The following is a 20,296-nucleotide window of genomic DNA, read 5'->3' on the forward strand; positions in this document are numbered from 1 at the left end:
AAAACCAAGGAGTAGTAGGCAAAAGTAGATTTTGCATATTATGCAAATTAGCAAAAAATCTAAGTAGGCGGAGCTTCATAGTTGTATATGAAATGTCCTATTGAATTGAGCCAAGGAATGCATAGGAAGTGGAATTTTGTTTCTATGACTTATGGTATGGGAGATATGGGCCAAAAAGTCACATAGTGTGCTATAGCGCCACCATCAGGCCGATGTGGGTCCCTATAAGTGTGTGTGGTCCTTTTGACCTAGAGAACAAGTTTGGCAAGTTTGGTGTGTCTAGGCCTTACGGTTTAGGCTGCAGAATGATTTATAGACAGCAAAATGGGAAAAAGAATAATAATAATAATAAGAAAAACGCTAACAATTACAATAGGGTTCCCACACTATGTGTGTGTGAACCCTAAATATAGCCGCAAGCGGCGATTGCGGGTTCACACACGAAAAAGGCAAAAAAGCCCAAAAAATTGGCAAAATGATTCAGATCAGAAGTAAATCACATGCTGTGAGTAGCTTTGTGTGTATGTGTGTTTGTGTGTTTTTTTATTTAAGCAGTACATATTGGCTTGATCCAAGGAATGCAACAGAAGTAGAATTTTGTTTCTAGGCCCTACAGTGTGAAAGATATTGGAAAATAAAAGTGAAAAGAAGCTGTTTGGGTTTGGCCAGTGTGTGCTCTACAGATAGTGTGTGATGACATCTGCATGTGTCAGAAAGGGAGACACAGAAACAGCACATCTGGCTAGGGCTGCATCTATGTGAACAATATAGGAAGGCCTGCATGTGTCCATACATGATTGGGACTGTATATTACCGACAGAGATTCAGGGAGCCAGAGACTATGCTTTGTTAATTCACTCCTTGCACGCCTAACATGACTGTCCGTGTATTCAAAGTATGAACGTAGTCTGCAAAGCCTGCCATAACATGACTGACATGACTGGCATGACTGACATAACTGATATGACTGGAATGACTTCACTGGCATGATGAACAAAAATAACATGACTGATATGACTGACAACTGGCATGACTGGAATGAGTGACATGACTAGCATGACTGTAATGACATGACTGATATGAGTGACATGACTGGCATGACATGACTGATATGACTGACACGACTTATGTCTGACATGACTGGACTGACATGACTGACATTTGCTTGTGTCAGAAAATGAGACACAGAAATAGCACATCTGGCTAGGGCTGCATCTATGTGAACAGTATAGGAAGGCCTGCATGTGTCTATACATAATTGGGCCTGTATATTACCGACAGAGAGAGATTGAGGGAGCCAGAGACTATGCTTTGTTAATTCACTCCTTGCACACCTTGCATGCCTAACATGACTGTCCGTGTATTCAAAGTATGAATGTGGACTAACATGACTGATTTGACTGACATAACTGGCATGACTGTAATGATTTGATTATTTGACTTAAATGACTGACATGACTGATATGACTGATATGACTGGACTGAAATGACTGGCATGGCATGCCTGATATGACTGATACGACTGACATTGCTGGCATGACTGACATATACTATACATATACTATAAATATGCATACAAACTATACATACATTTAGGTAGAAGTGTGTGTGTGTGTGTGTGTGTGTGTGTGTGTTTTAGTCAAAGAGTAATGGGTATACATGGCTAGGGCAGTGTGTATGTTAAACCTATAAGTAGGTGTGTGTGTGTGTGTGTGTGTGTGTGTGTGTGTGTGTGAGAGAGAGAGAGTGTGTTTTCAAAAACAGAAGCTAAACGTCAGTTTGTGTGTTTGTATCTGGGTTACTCATAGAGAAATGGGTAGGTATGGCAAGGGCAGTGTGAAAGCTACAGAGGCCTGTGTTTTTGTAAGTGCATGTGAAAGAGAGGGGGGGGAGGTAGAGCCCATGGGTTGTAAAGTGTTGGAAGCAAGGGGGAGTGTGAGGGGAGTGGAGGAGGGGGGGGCAGAGTGTGTGAGAAAGGCACGTGCGTGTGTGGCTTAGCAGCTGTGTATGCCTCCCTCCACTGCTTTGTATGGAAAATGAAAATATTCACTGTGGAGCTGTTTGTGGACGGATTTGGCTCAAAATTGGCACATCGCACCACAATGGTCATGTGAATGTGGATTTCAATTTCCATAACAATCAGACATACTATGGCGTAGTTATTGAACTGGGAATTTGATGTGTTATGATGGTAGCATTGTGATGCATATGAAAAATATTAATTTGTCAAAAACTTAGGATTTTCTCGCTAATCTTAGCATTTCAAAGTCTGCTGAGTATTACAAGGTGTGATTTAAGGTGATGGAGTTAAAATGCTAGGACTAGTATGAAAATGACAAGTTATATATATTTGATGATAGTGAAAAAGTGGTACATTTTTGCAAAGCACATGTATTTACAAAGTTGCTAGGAATTCTGCATACAATCATATGAGTCCAAGCATTTCTTGATAAGTGAAAATATGTAGGAGAAATTCAGGATTTTCTAGTATAGCGCCACCTAGTGGTGCAATTCCCTTCTAACATGAGTATGTCTTAGAGGGTGTGTACATGAACATACCATGTCAGTTTCATGTGTATGTACCTATGGTAAGTCTGTCAAATGGCCAATAAATTCAAATTAAAATTAATTGGCTTATGGCGGCCATGTTTTTTGAGTGATGAGGTCATCATTGTGTGTCTTGATACCACTTGACCCCATGATGATGCCTGTAAAGTTTTGGCTTGATGTGACTAATGGTTTCTGAGAAACAGTTTTTCCCATGTTATAGCGCCCCCTATTGGACAATCGTGGCCAGCTTTGACCTGTGACCTCCGAGTCATGTGCCCTAACAACTGATAAATTTGCATGAAGATTGGTCAAAGCATTGTTGAGATATAGCTGCTGAAGTAAAATTGGCCACGCCTCAGAGCTATTGATTGACATGTGACAGCCAGGCTGTATGGAAATGTCACAATGTTGGCGATAAGTTTTGATAAGGAGATTCTTCTGAGTAGTTTGATACCATGATTGTGGTGATCAGATGAAAAACCAAGGAGTAGTAGGCAAAAGTAGGTTTTGCATATTATGCAAATTAGCAAAAAATCTAAGTAGGCGGAGCTTCATAGTTGTATATGAAATGTCCTATTGAATTGAGCCAAGGAATGCATAGGAAGTGGAATTTTGTTTCTATGACTTATGGTATGGGAGATATGGGCCAAAAAGTCACATAGTGTGCTATAGCGCCACCATCAGGCCGATGTGGGTCCCTATAAGTGTGTGTGGTCCTTTTGACCTAGAGAACAAGTTTGGCAAGTTTGGTGTGTCTAGGCCTTACGGTTTAGGCTGCAGTATCATTTATAGACAGCAAAATGGGAAGAAGAATAATAATAAGAATATAGCCGCAAGCGGCAATTACGGGGTCCAAGCGCAGGGTATGGGCACCATCTGGCACGCCTGAGATGCGTAAGCATGTGTGTGTAATCACTGGGTAGGTATGGGTGAAGCAATGTGTATATGAAACCTATAGGTAGGCCATTGCATGTGTGTGCATGTGTAAGAAAGATGTAGGGGTAATTCAGGAAATTCTAGTATAGCGCCACCTAGTGGTGCAATTCCCGTCATACTTGAGCATGTCTTAGAGAGTGTGTAGATGAACATAATATGTGAGTTTCATGTTGATTGGCATATGATAAGCTTGTGAAATGTGAACTGAAAGCTGATTGGTCGATAGCGGCGGCCATATTGGACATATGATGGTGCAGGTCAAGGACCTGTGTCATAGGTGCATATAGATGATGCGTACCAAGTTTGGAGTTATTTGGCCAATCGGTGTGGGCAGGAGAGTTTTTTGGCCGTTATAGCGCCACCTAGGTGTGCATGTCTGCCAAAATGTATGTACCGGTCTAGACACCTAATAGGTACATGTGTGTGAAATTTGGAGTGAATACATGAAAGTATGCCTGAGATACAGCAGAATATGTGGATTTTTGGCGAAGAAATTTTCTACGCTTCACTTGTGATGCATGTGGCCACGCCCATGTGCAGAAATGTGCACTTTGGCTCCATAACAATTAAAGTTCAGACTCTTGTGAGCGCCTGGATACCACATATGTGCATGTATGTGAAAAATCCAGGGACTAGTACGCGCTCAAAAATGTGTGCAAATTTGCATATTATGCAAATTAGCTCGACATGTAAGGGGCGGAGCATATGGCTTCAATGGAACTTTTTTTAGATGAGCACATGCCTGATCAGGTGAAGTTTACATTTTGTCTCTAGGACATACGGTTTAGGAGAAACACCAGTTTAAACTTTTTCATGCGTTTTTGTGCGCTATAGCGCCACCTATGGTCGGATAGGGCTGGCGTGTTGCGCCTGAGTAGCGGAGAGGAGTACTACAAGTTGGCCAAAGGAGAAGTCTGTAGGTCTTACGGTTTAGGCTGCACGAGTTTTAAGGCAGAAAAAAAATTGGCATATGAAAAGCTTGTGAAAGGTGTACTGAAAGCTGATTGGTCGATAGCGGCGGCCATATTGGACATATGATGGTGCAGGTCAAGGACCTGTGTCATAGGTGCATATAGATGATGCGTACCAAGTTTGGAGTTATTTGGCCAATCGGTGTGGGCAGGAGAGTTTTTTGGCCGTTATAGCGCCACCTAGATGTGCATGTCTGCCAAAATGCATGTGCAGGTCTAGACACCCAGTAGGTACATGTGTGTGAAATTTGGTATGAATACGTGAAAGAATGCCTGAGATATAGCAGAATATGTGGATTTTTGGCGAAGGAATTTTCTACGCTTGACTTGTGATGCATGTGGCCACGCCCATGTGCAGAAATGTGCACTTTGGCTCCATAACAATTAAAGTTCAGACTCTTCTGAGCGCCTGGATATCACATATGTGCATGTATGTGAAAAATCCAGGGACTAGTACGCGCTCAAAAATGTGTGCAAATTTGCATATTATGCAAATTAGCTCGACATGTAAGGGGCGGAGCATATGGCTTCAATGGAACTTTTTTTAGATGAGCACATGCCTGATCAGATGAAGTTTACATTTTGTCTCTAGGACATACGGTTTAGGAGAAACACCAGTTTAAACTTTTTCATGCGTTTTTGTGCGCTATAGCGCCACCTAGGGTCGTATCGGGCTGGCGTGTTGCGCCTGAGTAGCGGAGAGGAGTACTACAAGTTGGCCAAAGGAGAAGTCTGTAGGTCTTACGGTTTAGGCTGCACGATGCGTTTTAAGGCAGAAAAAAAATAATAATAATAATAATAATAAATATAGCCGCAAGCGGCAATTACGGGGTCCAAGCGCAGGGTATGGGCACCATCTGGCACGCCTGAGATGCGTAAGCATGTGTGTGTAATCACTGGGTAGGTATGGGTGAAGCAATGTGTATATGAAACCTATAGGTAGGCCATTGCATGTGTGTGCATGTGTAAGAAAGATGTAGGGGTAATTCAGGAAATTCTAGTATAGCGCCACCTAGTGGTGCAATTCCCGTCATACTTGAGTATGTCTTAGAGAGTGTGTAGATGAACATAATATGTGAGTTTCATGTTGATTGGCATATGATAAGCTTGTGAAATGTGAACTGAAAGCTGATTGGTCGATAGCGGCAGCCATATTGGACATATGATGGTGCAGGTCAAGGACCTGTGTCATAGGTGCATATAAATGATGCGTACCAAGTTTGGAGTTATTTGGCCAATCGGTGTGGGCAGGAGAGTTTTTTGGCCGTTATAGCGCCACCTAGGTGTGCATGTCTGCCAAAATGTATGTACCGGTCTAGACACCCAATAGGTACATGTGTGTGAAATTTGGAGTGAATACATGAAAGTATGCCTGAGATACAGCAGAATATGTGGATTTTTGGCGAAGAAATTTTCTACGCTTGACTTGTGATGCATGTGGCCACGCCCATGTGCAGAAATGTGCACTTTGGCTCCATAACAATTAAAGTTCAGACTCTTGTGAGCGCCTGGATACCACATATGTGCATGTATGTGAAAAATCCAGGGACTAGTACGCGCTCAAAAATGTGTGCAAATTTGCATATTATGCAAATTAGCTCGACATGTAAGGGGCGGAGCATATGGCTTCAATGGAACTTTTTTTAGATGAGCACATGCCTGATCAGGTGAAGTTTACATTTTGTCTCTAGGACATACGGTTTAGGAGAAACACCAGTTTAAACTTTTTCATGCGTTTTTGTGCGCTATAGCGCCACCTATGGTCGGATCGGGCTGGCGTGTTGCGCCTGAGTAGCGGAGAGGAGTACTACAAGTTGGCCAAAGGAGAAGTCTGTAGGTCTTACGGTTTAGGCTGCACAACAAGTTTTAAGGCAGAAAAAAAATTGGCATATGAAAAGCTTGTGAAAGGTGTACTGAAAGCTGATTGGTCGATAGCGGCGGCCATATTGGACATATGATGGTGCAGGTCAAGGACCTGTGTCATAGGTGCATATAGATGATGCGTACCAAGTTTGGAGTTATTTGGCCAATCGGTGTGGGCAGGAGAGTTTTTTGGCCGTTATAGCGCCACCTAGATGTGCATGTCTGCCAAAATGCATGTGCAGGTCTAGACACCCAGTAGGTACATGTGTGTGAAATTTGGTATGAATACGTGAAAGAATGCCTGAGATATAGCAGAATATGTGGATTTTTGGCGAAGGAATTTTCTACGCTTGACTTGTGATGCATGTGGCCACGCCCATGTGCAGAAATGTGCACTTTGGCTCCATAACTATTAAAGTTCAGACTCTTCTGAGCGCCTGGATATCACATATGTGCATGTATGTGAAAAATCCAGGGACTAGTACGCGCTCAAAAATTTGTGCAAATTTGCATATTATGCAAATTAGCTCGACATGTAAGGGGCGGAGCATATGGCTTCAATGGAACTTTTTTTAGATGAGCACATGCCTGATCAGATGAAGTTTACATTTTGTCTCTAGGACATACGGTTTAGGAGAAACACCAGTTTAAACTTTTTCATGCGTTTTTGTGCGCTATAGCGCCACCTATGGTCGGATCGGGCTGGCGTGTTGCGCCTGAGTAGCGGAGAGGAGTACTACAAGTTGGCCAAAGGAGAAGTCTGTAGGTCTTACGGTTTAGGCTGCACAACGCGTTTTAGCGGAGAAAAAGAATAATAATAATAATAATAATAATAATAATAAATATAGCCGCAAGCGGCAATTGGCGGGTTCACACACGAATAGGCTTCTTGGCCTCAATAGGCAGAGGCCCAAAAGGTCCTTTAGACCCCAAAATGTGAAAAGAAGCTGTTTGAGTGGAAAAAATGCACAAATAAATCAATGTGCAAAAAAAGGTTCAATTGGGGCACTAAAGGCCCAAAAGGATCAAAATAATATGTATTGGCAAAATTATTCAGATCACAGAACTAAATCACATGCTGAGATCAGCTTTGTGTGTGTTTGTGTGGTGTTTCATGTGAGAAATAGTTTTCAGTCAGTTCCGGTGTTTGGCCACTAGATGGAGCCCAAGTACTATCATACTGATATCTCATTAATCTCAGTAATGCAATGACATTTTGGTGAATTAAAAGGTTCATTTCTGGTCAGGCAGTGCACTTTTTGTTATGAGATGTAATTGCAATGTTATAGACCTCATTGATCTGAATCATACAAGCCCCATTACTTGTCTGTATTCTGCATAACAAGATTGCTGCGTGAGTTTTTATGATTTCTCAGGTTTTTGGGTACTGTAGCGCCTCCGACAGGCCAATTTGAACCAAACTTGGCCTACCTCACAAGGACCTCAGTCTATAAAAGCCTTTCAAATTGGGAGTTGATCACTTACATGGTTTATGAGTTATAGCAATAAAGGTCATTTATGGCATGGCCAGAAGGATATAATGGAAAAATTGACCAATCAGACAAGTAAAAATGCAACATTTTTTCCTTATTTAGTTAACTACAGTGTCTACAGATTATGCTTATGCCATTTTTGACATCATTGGATCAAATTCCTAGGACTAGTTCTTAAAGAGCTATTTTCAAACAATTGATGAATGTGACAAAAGTATGCATTTTTTATTAGGACTTGTAATAGCAAAGTTGTCAGGTCTACTGCAAGGTATAAAATGAAACAAGTTGCATGTTCCTAAGTGAAAATTTGGAGGAGTTATGTATGATTTTCACAAATAGCGCCACCTAGTGGCCAAATGTTTCAACACTGCACAGTATGACACATAGTCCTGGGATATGTACAGTGATGAGGTTTCATGTTGATTGGCCAATGGTAAGTCTGTCAAATGGCCAATTAATTCAAATAAAAATTAATTGGCTCATGGCGGCCATGTTTTTTGAGTGATGAGGTCATCATTGTGTGCCTTGATACCACTTGGGCCCCTGATGATGCCTGTAAATTTTGGGCTTGATGTGACTAATGGTTTCTGAGAAACAAATTTCCCCATGTTATAGCGCCCCCTATTGGACAATCGTGGCCAGCTTTGACCTGTGACCTCTGAGTCATGTGCCCTAACAACTGATAAATTTTCATAAAGATAGGTCAAAGCATTGCTGAGATATAGCTGCTGAAGTCAATTTGGCCACGCCTCAGAGCTATTGATTGACATGTGACAACCAGACGGTATACCAATGTCACAGTTTTGTTGATGTTCCTTGATAATGAGATTCTTGTGAATATTTTGACACCAAGATTGTGGTGATCAGATGAAAAACCAGGGACTAGTATAAAAAAGTAGGTTTTGCATATTATGCAAATTAGCAAAAAATCTAAGTAGGCGGAGCTTAATGGTTCTTGAGGCTTTTTTGTTTGTCTGGAGCCAAGGAATGCACCTGAAGTGGAATTTTGTGTCTAGGACCTACGGGGTGGGAGATATGAATCCAAACGCAAAATGCTGCGCTATAGCGCCACCATGAGGCCAATTTGGGTGTCTGTACTTAAGCACGGTCCCGCAAACAGACTACACCAGTCTGCCAAGTTTGGTCTCCCTGCGCCTTACGGTTTAGGCTGCAGTATGCGTTTTATGCGGAGAAAAATAATAATAAATATAGCCGCAAGCGGCAATGAGCGGGCTCCTCGCAAGTGGCATAGGTACCGACTTGCATGCCTGCGGCGAAGGCATAGTAGATATGGCTAGGCCAGTGTGTATGTGAAACCTATTGGTAGGCTTGTGCATGTGTGTGCATGTGTAATAGAGAGAGAGAGGTTTGGTGTGATAATGTTTGTTTTCATCAGTTAGAGCTGTGTATGTGTGTGAGTGATTGCATATAATGGGCAGTCTTAGTTGTCACAGTGAACTCACACTGTCATGTCAGACATGTATGTGCTCAATCTGTGATGCATACACATAAGTAGGTGTATGTGTGTGTGTGTGTGAATTAGGTGTTTGTATGTGTTACTCTCTAATGTATGGGTAGGCATGGCTAAGGCAGTGTGTATGTGAAGCTTATAGGGAGGCCTGTTTTTTTGTGAGTGCATGTGAAATAGAGAGAGGGAGGGGGAGACAGAGACCATGGGTTGTTAAGTGTTAGAAGGTTGGGGGAGTGTGGGGGGAGTGGATGAGAGGGGCACTCTGCGTGTGTGAGAAGTGAGTGCATGTGAAATAGAGAGAGGGAGGGGGAGACAGAGACATGGGTTGTTAAGTGTTAGAAGGTTGGGGGAGTGGGGGGTGGGGAGTGGATGAGAGGGGCACTCTGCGTCTGCGAGAATGAGAGCGTGCGTGCCTGCAAACAGCTCTCTACCGCTCCTTGCACTGCTGAGTATGGAAAATGAAAATATTCACTGTAGAGTCATTTGTGGACGGATTTAGCTCAAACTTGGCAAATATCACCTCAATGGTCATGTGAATGTGCATGTCAATTTTCATAAACATAGGACATACTATAGCGGAGTTATTAAAATATGAATTTGATGTGTTATGATGGTACCATTGTGATGCATATGAAAAATATAAATTTGTGGAAATCTTAGGATTTTTTGCACAACATTTGCATTGCATAGTCTGCTAAGTATATCAAGGTGTGATTTGAGGTGATGGAGTGAAAATCCTAGGCGTAGTATGGAAAGTGGAAATTATACATATTTGATAATATGTGAAAATCCGTACATTTTTGTAAAGCACTTGCAATTACAAAGTTGTTAAGGATTCTACGTAGAATCATATGAGTCCAAGTTTGTTGTTTTATGTCATACTATGTGGGCGTAATTCAGGAGTTTCTAGTATAGCGCCACCTAGTGGTGCAATTGCCATCATACCCCAGTATGTCTTAGAGGGTGTGCACCTGAACATGCCATGTGAGTTTCAGGTCAATTGACATATGTAAAGCTTGTAAAGCTTGTGAAATTGTATACTGACAGCTAATTGGTCGATGGTGGCGGCCATATTGGACATATGATGGTGCAGACCTAGGACCTGTCTCAGAGGTGCATGTAGATGATGCATACCAAGTTTTGTGTTATTTGGCCAATCGGTGTGTGCAGGAGAGTTTTTTGGCAGTTATAGCGCCCCCTAGGTGTGAATGTGTGCCAAAATGTATGGGCAGGTGTAGACGCCCAACAGGTACATGTATATGAAATTTGGTGTGAATATGTAAAAGTATGCATGAGATACAGCAGAAAATGTGCATTTTTGGCTGTGAAATTTTTGCCCCTTGACTTGTGTGGCATGTGGCCACGCCCATGTGCAGAAATGTGCATTTTTTGTTAAAGATTATTAAAGTTCAGACTCTTCTGAACGTTTTGATACCACATATGTGCATGTATGTGAAAAATCCAGGGACTAGTTAACTCTCAAAAATGTGTGCGATTTTGCATATTATGCAAATTAGCTCGAAAACGAAGTAGGCGGAGCTTATGGGTTCTTGAGGCTTTTTGGTAGGTTTGGAGACAAGGAACATGTATATGAAAGAATTTTAAATTTAGGACATACGTGGTACTGGCAATTTACTTGAATGCGTTTGCGTGCGCTGTAGCGCCACCTATGGGCGGATTTGGCTGGCGTCTTGCGCCTGAGTAGCGGGAGGGACTACTACCTATTGACCAAGTTTCAAGTCTGTAGGCCTTACGGTTTGGGCTGTGCGAACCGTTTTAAGGCAGAAAAAGAATAATAATAATAAGAACATGAAGGAGAAAAATCCTAACAATTACAATAGGCCTCCAGCACCTTTGGTGCTCGGAGCCCTAATAATAAGAAAGAAAAATCCGAGCAATAACAATAGGTTTCCCACACTATGTGTGTGAACCCTAAAAAGAAGAAAAAAGAAAAATCCTAGCAATTACAATAGGGTTCCCACACTATGTGTGTGAACCCTAAAAAGAAGAAAAAAGAAAAATCCTAGCAATTACAATAGGGTTCCCACACTATGTGTGTGAACCCTAATAACTAGGGCTGCATCTATGTGAACAATATAGGAAGGCCTATATTGTGTCTATACATGATTGGGCCTGTATATTACAGACAGAGAGAGATTGAGGGTGCCAGAGACTATGCTTTGTTAATTCACTCCTTGCACACCTTGCACGCCTAACATGACTGCCCGTGTATTCAAAGTATGAATGTAGTCTGCAAAGCCTGGCATTACATGACTGACATGACTGGCATGACTGACATAACTGATATGACTGAAATGACATCACTGGCATGATGAACAAAAGTAATATGACTGATATGACTGACATAACTGGAATGAGTGACATGACTGGCATGACTGTAATGACATGACTGATATGACTGACATGACTTATGTCTGACATGACTGGACTGACATGACTGATATGACTGGACTGAAATGACTGACATGACTGGACTGACATGACTGTTATGACTGGACAGATATGCATACAAACTATACATACATTTAGGTAGAAGTGTGTGTGTGTGTGTGTGTGTGTGTGTGTGTGTGTGTGTGGTAGTGTATGTACTGAAACTATGACAACATATACTAATACATACATACATAAGTATACATAGAAACTATACATACATATAGGTATAAAGGTGTGTGTGTCTGTGTGTTTGTGTGAGAGAGAGAGACAAAAAAGAAGCCAAATATCAGTTTGTATGAGCATGTGTTAGTCACTGAGATATGGGTGGGTATGGCTAGGGAAGTGTCATTGTGAATGCTATAGGAAGGCCTGCTTGTGCCTGTATGTGTGTGTGCCTGGTTAATAGACACAGAGAGATCTAGGTAGCCAGAGCAATGTTTACTTAGGGCACAGAGATGGGAGGGGGAATGTGGGTGAGAGTGTGAGAGAGACTGAGAGTGTGAGTTTCAGCTTGCGTGCGTGTGAGAAGGAGAAGGTGACAGAGGGACTTTACATGCATTCTTATGCATTGTATATAATACTGCACTGTAGAGCCATACGATAACCGATTTAGATGAAACTTGACAAATTTGTTCAGGATGGGATTCTGAATGGGCTTGTGCATTTTGGTCAGAATTGGGTAAAATATGAAAGAGCTTTAAGAATATGAATATTATATGTATCGATGCTGTCCATTAAAAAAATATTTAGCAGGTATAAGTGTCCTCAAATTCAAAATCTTTGGATTGTTTTTTGATTTCACACTCTGTAGAGTATTATAAGACTTTGCTTGACATGATAGTATGAAAATCCTAGGAGGAGTATGAAAAATGATGATTTCAAACTATTATTAACTGTAAATAAACTGTGCATTTTTTAATAGGACATGTAATGGGAAAATTGTTCGCACTACTGCAAGGAATCAAAAGAGTCCAATTGCATGTTCCCAAGTGGAATTATGTAGGGGATACACTTGCTTTTTTTGCAATAGCGCCCCCCAGTGGCCAATCGACACCCGGCTGGATTATGTCATAGGGGGCGTGCACTTGTCCACACCCAAGAGGTTTCGTGCAGATCGACCAATGGTAAGCCTGTCAAACGCGTGCCGATCACTGATTGGCCGATTACGTCAGCCATTTTGGAAGTATGGCATGTCTGCTTTAGGACCTGGTTTCCAGAGGCCCATAGATGATGTCTGTCAAGTTTCATGTGGATCGGCCAATCTGAGTGCATGGGGCAAATTTTTGCATGTTATAGCGCCCCCTAGCAGGTGAGGTATGGCAACCACTGCGAGCTGCCCCAGACCCTCACACGGAAGCTGTCTGTGAAGTGCCATCTCATTACATGCAAGTTTTCTTAAGTTAGAGTTCCATATGTGCAAAATTTACTATTGAATTTACGCCCCCTCATTTGATTGGCTTATACTGACTAGGTAGTGAAGAAATTAGCATTTTTGTTGGATACATTTTAAAGTTCAGACTCTTCTGAACGTTTTGATACCACATATGTGCACGTATGTGAAAAATCCAGGGACTAGTTCGCGCTCAAAGATGTGTGTGATTTTGCACATTATGCAAATTAACTCGAAATCTAAGTGGGCGGAGCTTAATGGTTGTATATTAATTGTCCTATTGAATTTAGTCAAGGAATGCATAGGAACTGGAATTTTGGTTCTAGTACCTACGGTGTAGGAGATATGGACAAAAAGTCAATATGGTCTGCTATAGCGCCACCATCAGGCCAATTTGGGGTCCCTGTATGGGAATCTGGTCCTTGGAGGTAACTGAACCTTTTTGCCAAGATTGGGTTTTCTAGGCATTACGGTCTAGGCTGCACGATGCATTTTATGTCAAAAAATGGGCAAAAGAATAAGAAAAATAAGAAAAATACCAGCAATTACAATAGGGTTCCCACACTATGTGTGTGTGAACCCTAAAAAACCCTAACAATTACAATAGGGTTCCCACACTATGTGTGTGTGAACCCTAAAAAGAAGAAAAATTCGAGCAATTACAATAGGTTTCCCACACTACGTGTGTGAACCCTAATAAGAAGAAAAAAAAAAAAGAAGAAAAATTCGAGCAATTACAATAGGTTTCCCACACTACGTGTGTGAACCCTAAAAAAGGCACAAAAGCCCAAAGGGTCTTTTAGACCAACAAGTGATATGAAGCTACTTCAGTCCAAAAAATGGACAGATAAAGTAATTTGCAAAAAATTATTCAACTGGGGCAATAAAGGCCCAAAAGATCAAAACAAAATGTAATGGCAAAATGATTCAGATCATAGAAGTTAATCAGTGCTGTGATTAGCTTTGTATTTGTGTGTTTGTGTGTTTTTTCATGTATGCAGTAAGGGCTTCTTGAGGCTTTTTTGGTTGGCTTGAGCAAAGGAATACAGCTGAAGTAGAATTTTGTTTCTAGGCCATACAGTGTGGAAGATATTAGCAAAATGATTCAGACCATACAACTAAATCAAATGCTGAGATTAGGTTAAAAGCACTGACACACTGACACACATTGTGTGTCAGCACTAAAAGCACTGACACACAATTTGTCAGAAGTTGTGAACATAGCAGCAGGAGAGCTCTTGTTAATGCCCCACATGTAAACCCCACTATTTAACCCTTTTCATTTAGCTGACAAAATCTGTCACATGTGAATCTCAAACAAACCAAAGAGTGATGGCTTACTATACAATAAAATAACACAAATATTCTTATCTTTGCCTGTTCATGATGTTCTCATCCCTACTCTGACATGTTCTCACTGTTGTGCCCATAGTAGGGAGGCCACTAGGAATGTGTATCTAACAAGACTTTGATGATAAGTAAAGCATGCAGTTATATAGAGGTTGTGTGTGAAATGTGAATTACATATCTCTGTCCTCTCTTATGTCATTTCAGGATGTATAGAGGGCATGAGTTGAGAGTGTGGATGGAAAAATGAAGCTAAATATCAGTTAGTGTGTTGGAAATGGCAAGAGAAATGTATATATGAAGCATATAGGAAGTCCTGTGTGAGGGTGTGTGGAAAAAAAGAAGCTAAATATCTGTATATTAGTCACTGGGTAATTGGTAGTAATGGCTAGAATTAGTGTGTATGTGAAACCTATAGGCCAGAGAGGCCTTTGTTTTTGTGAGTGCATGTGAAGGAGAGAGAGGGAGGAGGGAGAGCCCAAGGGTTGTAAAGTGTTAGAAGCATGGGGGAGTGGAGGAGGGGGGCAGCGTGTGTGAGAATGGCAAACGTGCGTGTCTTATTCAACTGAGGCAATAAAGGCCCAAAAGATCAAAACAAAATGTATTGGCAAAATGATTCAGATCATAGAAGTTAATCAAATGCTGTGATTAGCTTTGTATGTGTGTGTGTGTTTTTTCATGTATGCAGTAAGGGCTTCTTGAGGCTTTTTTGGTTGGCTTGAGCAAAGGAATACAGCTGAAGTACAATTTTGTTTCTAGGCCATACAGTGTGGAAGATATTAGCAAAATGATTCAGACAATACAACTAAATCAAATGCTGAGATTAGGTTAAAAGTACTGACACACTGACCCAGGGGCCTAGTCAAATAAATATACCTTTGGCTGAATTTGACTGATGTTGTGAACATAGCAGCAGGAGAGCTCTGGTTAATGCCCCACATGTAAACACCACTCTTTAACCCTTTTCATTTAGCTGACAAAATATGTCACATGTGATTCTCAAACAAACCAGAGTGATGGGTTACTATACAATAAAATAACACAAATATTCTTATCTTTGCCTGTTCATGATGTTCTCATCCCTACTCTGACATGTTCTCACTGTTGTGCCCATAGTAGGGAGGCCACTAGGAATGTGTATCTAACAAGACTTTGATGATAAGTAAAGCATGCAGTTATATAGAGGTTGTGTGTGAAATGTGAATTACATATCTCTGTCCTCTCTTATGTCATTTCAGGATGTATAGAGGGCATGAGTTGAGAGTGTGGATGGAAAAATGAAGCTAAATATCAGTTAGTGTGTTGGAAATGGCAAGAGAAATGTATATATGAAGCATATAGGAAGTCCTGTGTGAGGGTGTGTGGAAAAAAAGAAGCTAAATATCTGTATATTAGTCACTGGGTAATTGGTAGTAATGGCTAGAATTAGTGTGTATGTGAAACCTATAGGCCAGAGAGGCCTTTGTTTTTGTGAGTGCATGTGAAGGAGAGAGAGGGAAGAGGGAGAGCCCAAGGGTTGTAAAGTGTTAGAAGCATGGGGGAGTGGAGGAGGGGGGCAGCGTGTGTGAGAATGTGCGTGTCTTAGCAGCTGTCTATGCCTCCCTGCACTGGTCAGTATGGAAAATGAAAATATTCACTGTAGAGCCGTTTGCAGGCGGATTTGGCTCAAACTTGGCACACTTAACCACAATGGTCATGTGAATGTGGATGTCAGTTTTCATAACAATCAGACATACTATGGCGTAGTTATTGAACTGTGAATTTGATGTGTTACGATGGTAGCATTGTGATGTATATGAAAAATATTAATTTGTGAAAACCTTAGGATTTTCTTGCTAATCTTAGCATTTCAGAGTCTGCTGAGTATTACAAGGTGTGATTTAAAGGTGATGGAGTTAAAATGCTAGGACTAGTATGAAAATGACAAGTTATATATATTTGATAATAGTGAAAAAGTGGTACATTTTTGCAAAGCACATGTAATTAGAAAGTTGCTAGGAATTCTGCATACAATCATATGAGTGCAAGCATTTCTTGATAAGTGAAAATATGTAGGAGAAATTCTGGATTTTCTAGTATAGCGCCACCTAGTGGTGCAATTCCCTTCTAACATGAGTATGTCTTAGAGGGTGTGTACATGAACATACCATGTCAGTTTCATGTGTATGTACCTATGGTAAGTCTGTCAAATGGCCAATTAATTAAAATTAAAATTAATTGGCTTATGGTGGCCATGTTTTTTGAGTGATGAGGTCATCATTGTGTGCCTTGATACCACTTGGGCCCCTGATGACGTCTGTAAAGTTTGGGCTTGATGTGACTAATGGTTTCTGAGAAACAAATTTCCCCATGTTATAGCACCCCCTATTGGACAATCGTGGCCAGCTTTGACCTGTGACCTCTGAGTCATGTGCCCTAACAACTGATAAATTTTCATGAAGATTGGTCAAAGCATTGCTGAGATATAGCTGCTGAAGTAAATTTAGCCACGCCTCAGAGCTATTGATTGACATGTGACAGTCAGACTGTATACCAATGTCACAGTTTTGTTGATATTCATTGACAATGAGATTCTTGTGAATATTTTGACACCAAGATTGTGGTGATCAGATAAAAAACCAGGGACTAGTATAAAAAAATAGGTTTTGCATATTATGCAAATTAGCAAAAAATCTAAGTAGGCGGAGCTTAATGGTTGTATATGAATAGTCCTATTGAATTTTGCCAAGGAATCCATAAAAAGTGGAATTTTGTTTCTATGACTTACGGATTGGGAGATATGGACCAAACGACAAAATGGTGCGCTATAGCGCCACCATCAGGCCAATGTGGGTCTCTGTACTTGAGTCTGGTCCTTGGACCATACATTATCAATTTGCCAAGTTTGGTGTTTCTAGGCCTTACGGTCTAGGCTGCACAATGCGTTTTAGGTCAAAAAATGGGCAAAAGAATAATAATAATAAGAAGAAGAAGAAAGAAAAATCCTAACAATTACAGTCTTTCTGGATAAGACACTTCATGAACCTATATATCTGTTCATATGTAATTTATATGTAAATGGAATTGGGGGTGCTTCTGCTTTCTATCCAAAGTTCCTGGCTGATCTTTTCTCAGGCTCTCACATTATCTCATATTCAGGGTGTCTGTCACAAATATGCAGTATATACTGGTATATTTTTTGTGAATTTACAAGTCTAACAGTCATGGCATATGACAGATATATAGCCATCTGTAAGCCTTTGGAATATCATTGCATTATGACACACCAGATGGTGATAAAACTGTTGCTTTGTATTTGGCTATTCTCTTTTCTAGAAACATCTATTGGAGTTTCACTGACAGCTCAGCTGTCCTTATGTGGTAATGAGATTGACAAGCTTTACTGTTTTAACTGGGATGTTGTAAAGCTTTCCTGTACAGATGCCACGGTGATCAACCTATATGGATACATAGTAATGTTTTCTCATACGTCTCAAGCTGTGTTCATCATGTTTTCATACATTCGCATCATCAAAGCATCTTTGAAGTCCAGGACAGAGAGAGTCAAATTCATGCAGACTTGTATGCCCCATTTAGTAACTCTCAGTAATTTCACTTTTTCCCTGCTTCTTGACATTTTGTGTGCTCGCTATGGCAGAGGAGAGAGACTTCAGGCTCTGCGTAATATTTTAGGTATAGAGTTTCTTGTGGTGCCTCCTCTCCTAAACCCCATCATATATGGGATCAGAATGACACGAATTCGCAGTCGGTTTGTGAAAATGTACAGTCATACAATTAACACCCTTAGGTAAGTAGGCATGAAAAGGTGGAAACTGTGTGTTAACCTTCGTCAGCCATTTCATTTGTACCTGTCTTCTACTCAGTTAGATGTTAAATGGATGTGTATAGAGATAATAACTATCTCTTTTCAACAAGATATTCTTATTTTAGCTGAATCCTGAACAACTTTAATATAAGATGTATTTTTGTGTGTGGTTTATAAATCACCTAATATAACAATAAAACCAGTATGTTAAAATGAACACCCGGGTGAGTAACAAAGCAGAAATATAATTTTTATTTTCTAAAAAATGTATGTGTATAGACAGATGATCACTTACCAACCTATGGAATATTGTGATTTGAAGCTCTTTTTCACATATGATGTTTTAATATATACTATAACCGATTTCCCTTCGGTTCCTTTGTAAATATAGGGTGTTAAACACAATCATGCATAGAGGCCGGATTTATTAGCAGTATCAGCGATGTACAGAGACAACATTCAAAGAGCTTACATGCTGCAACATTCAAATGAAAATTCAACCTGAAAATAAAAGTTGCCCAAGTCCTAGCAAATGAAAAAGATGAAGTTCAAGATGTTGGAACATAGCAGCAGGTCCTCCTGTGTTACCTGTTGGATGGTGCTTAGATATAAAAATAAAGCTGCTATGCACTAAAAGACTTTCAGACAAGGAGAATACTTTTCTGTAATATATAGTTCTCTCCGCACATGCTTACAGTAACTGGCTCTAAGTTAGATTTCATGTTATCTTCTGATCATATTGCATTTTATTCTGTATTTCTGGCAAGTGATGTGTTATATAATGCAAGATCTGGCTGTAGCTGGTATCATGTGCTTGGAAGCAACACATACAGTATCTGATATGTCATTTACATATTTACTATCAAAGTAATCTATTTGGCCATCTATATATACTCTGCTGTTTACTGAATAAAGTGTGAGTGCTGCTCAATATATTTCATATTGACAACTTGTGTACCCCATGGCCAGGGTTGCAACTACATACTTTCTGAGGTGTATGCAAACATACTATCGGCGCCCCCTGCACTCCACCCCCCACCCCACCCCAACTCGGCAAATAATTTTCTGGCATCGATTTGGCGCCCCCTCTAGTGCAGCGCCCCTATGCGTCGCATACGCTGCATACCCCCTTTTTGCGCCACTGCCCATGGCGCGAAGGAGGACTAACCAGGCAAGTCAAGCAGACATTGGGACTAGAAGGGCAGGTTAAGGAAAACTGGAAATGTATCAGGTTCAGGAAATCTCATACTTGTTGCCACAGTGCAATTAGAATGAGTGTAGTGGAGACAGCTAAAAGCCATCTCACTATGACGCCCAACATGGAATCCTTTGCCTGCTGAACGTGAAAGACTGACTCACCCAAATCTCTTTGATTGTATGTAAAGATAAACACTGATTCTTTACCCAGCAACAGGCCCCAAAGGAACCACATTCATAATGTTGTTTGTCTCCCAAAGCTTAGGATTCTGACCTTATCTGACTTCCTGAGCTTAGGAGAGAGAGGCCATCTAAGAGTTCTGGTCAAAATCAACCTTCTTTGGAGGACACTGGGACCACAGTCAGGAAGGACCTACACTCATAAAACTCTAAATTCCAACCTTATCTGATTGATTAAGGATTCAACCAAAGTTACAACACCTCGGGAGTCATGTGTTAAAATCCAGAACTGAAGATGCAAATATTTCAGAGATCTTTGTAACTCCAAATTGGGACGTAGCATACTGGAACAAGCTTGGTGAACTCAGTCTAGAGACACCAAACTTGACAACATTTCATACAAGGAAAGATTAATTATTCTTGAGGCCATTATTCAGCTTTCCAGCCCTTAAGGACAAAGGACCACAGGACCATGTGCCTCTAAATGTGAACACTGTGATATAAAGACACAACTTATGATCTTTCATGTATTCAGTATTAAGTGATTGTCACATCCAGCTCCGCCCTCCTTCCCAGTCTTGTGTCGTCTGCCCTAGCCCCGCCCTGGTTTTCCTGTTACCTGTCCGTCACGCCCCATCC

General features: G+C 40.8%; 1 protein-coding gene across 1 annotated transcript in view; it reads left to right on the top strand.

Moving 5' to 3' along the window:
• The window catches only part of LOC143477401 (putative olfactory receptor 7A2), a 45,526-nt gene that overhangs the window by 18,269 nt on the left and 6,961 nt on the right, over positions 1 to 20,296 (top strand). Inside the window, exon 2 of the mRNA XM_076975981.1 lies at positions 17,459 to 18,235. Coding sequence (XP_076832096.1) covers positions 17,459 to 18,235 — 777 coding nt within the window. The remainder of the gene's footprint in view (positions 1 to 17,458; positions 18,236 to 20,296) is intronic.

The sequence above is a fragment of the Brachyhypopomus gauderio genome, chromosome 16, assembly GCF_052324685.1.
Source record: "Brachyhypopomus gauderio isolate BG-103 chromosome 16, BGAUD_0.2, whole genome shotgun sequence".
NCBI classification, from domain to species: Eukaryota; Metazoa; Chordata; class Actinopteri; order Gymnotiformes; family Hypopomidae; genus Brachyhypopomus; species Brachyhypopomus gauderio.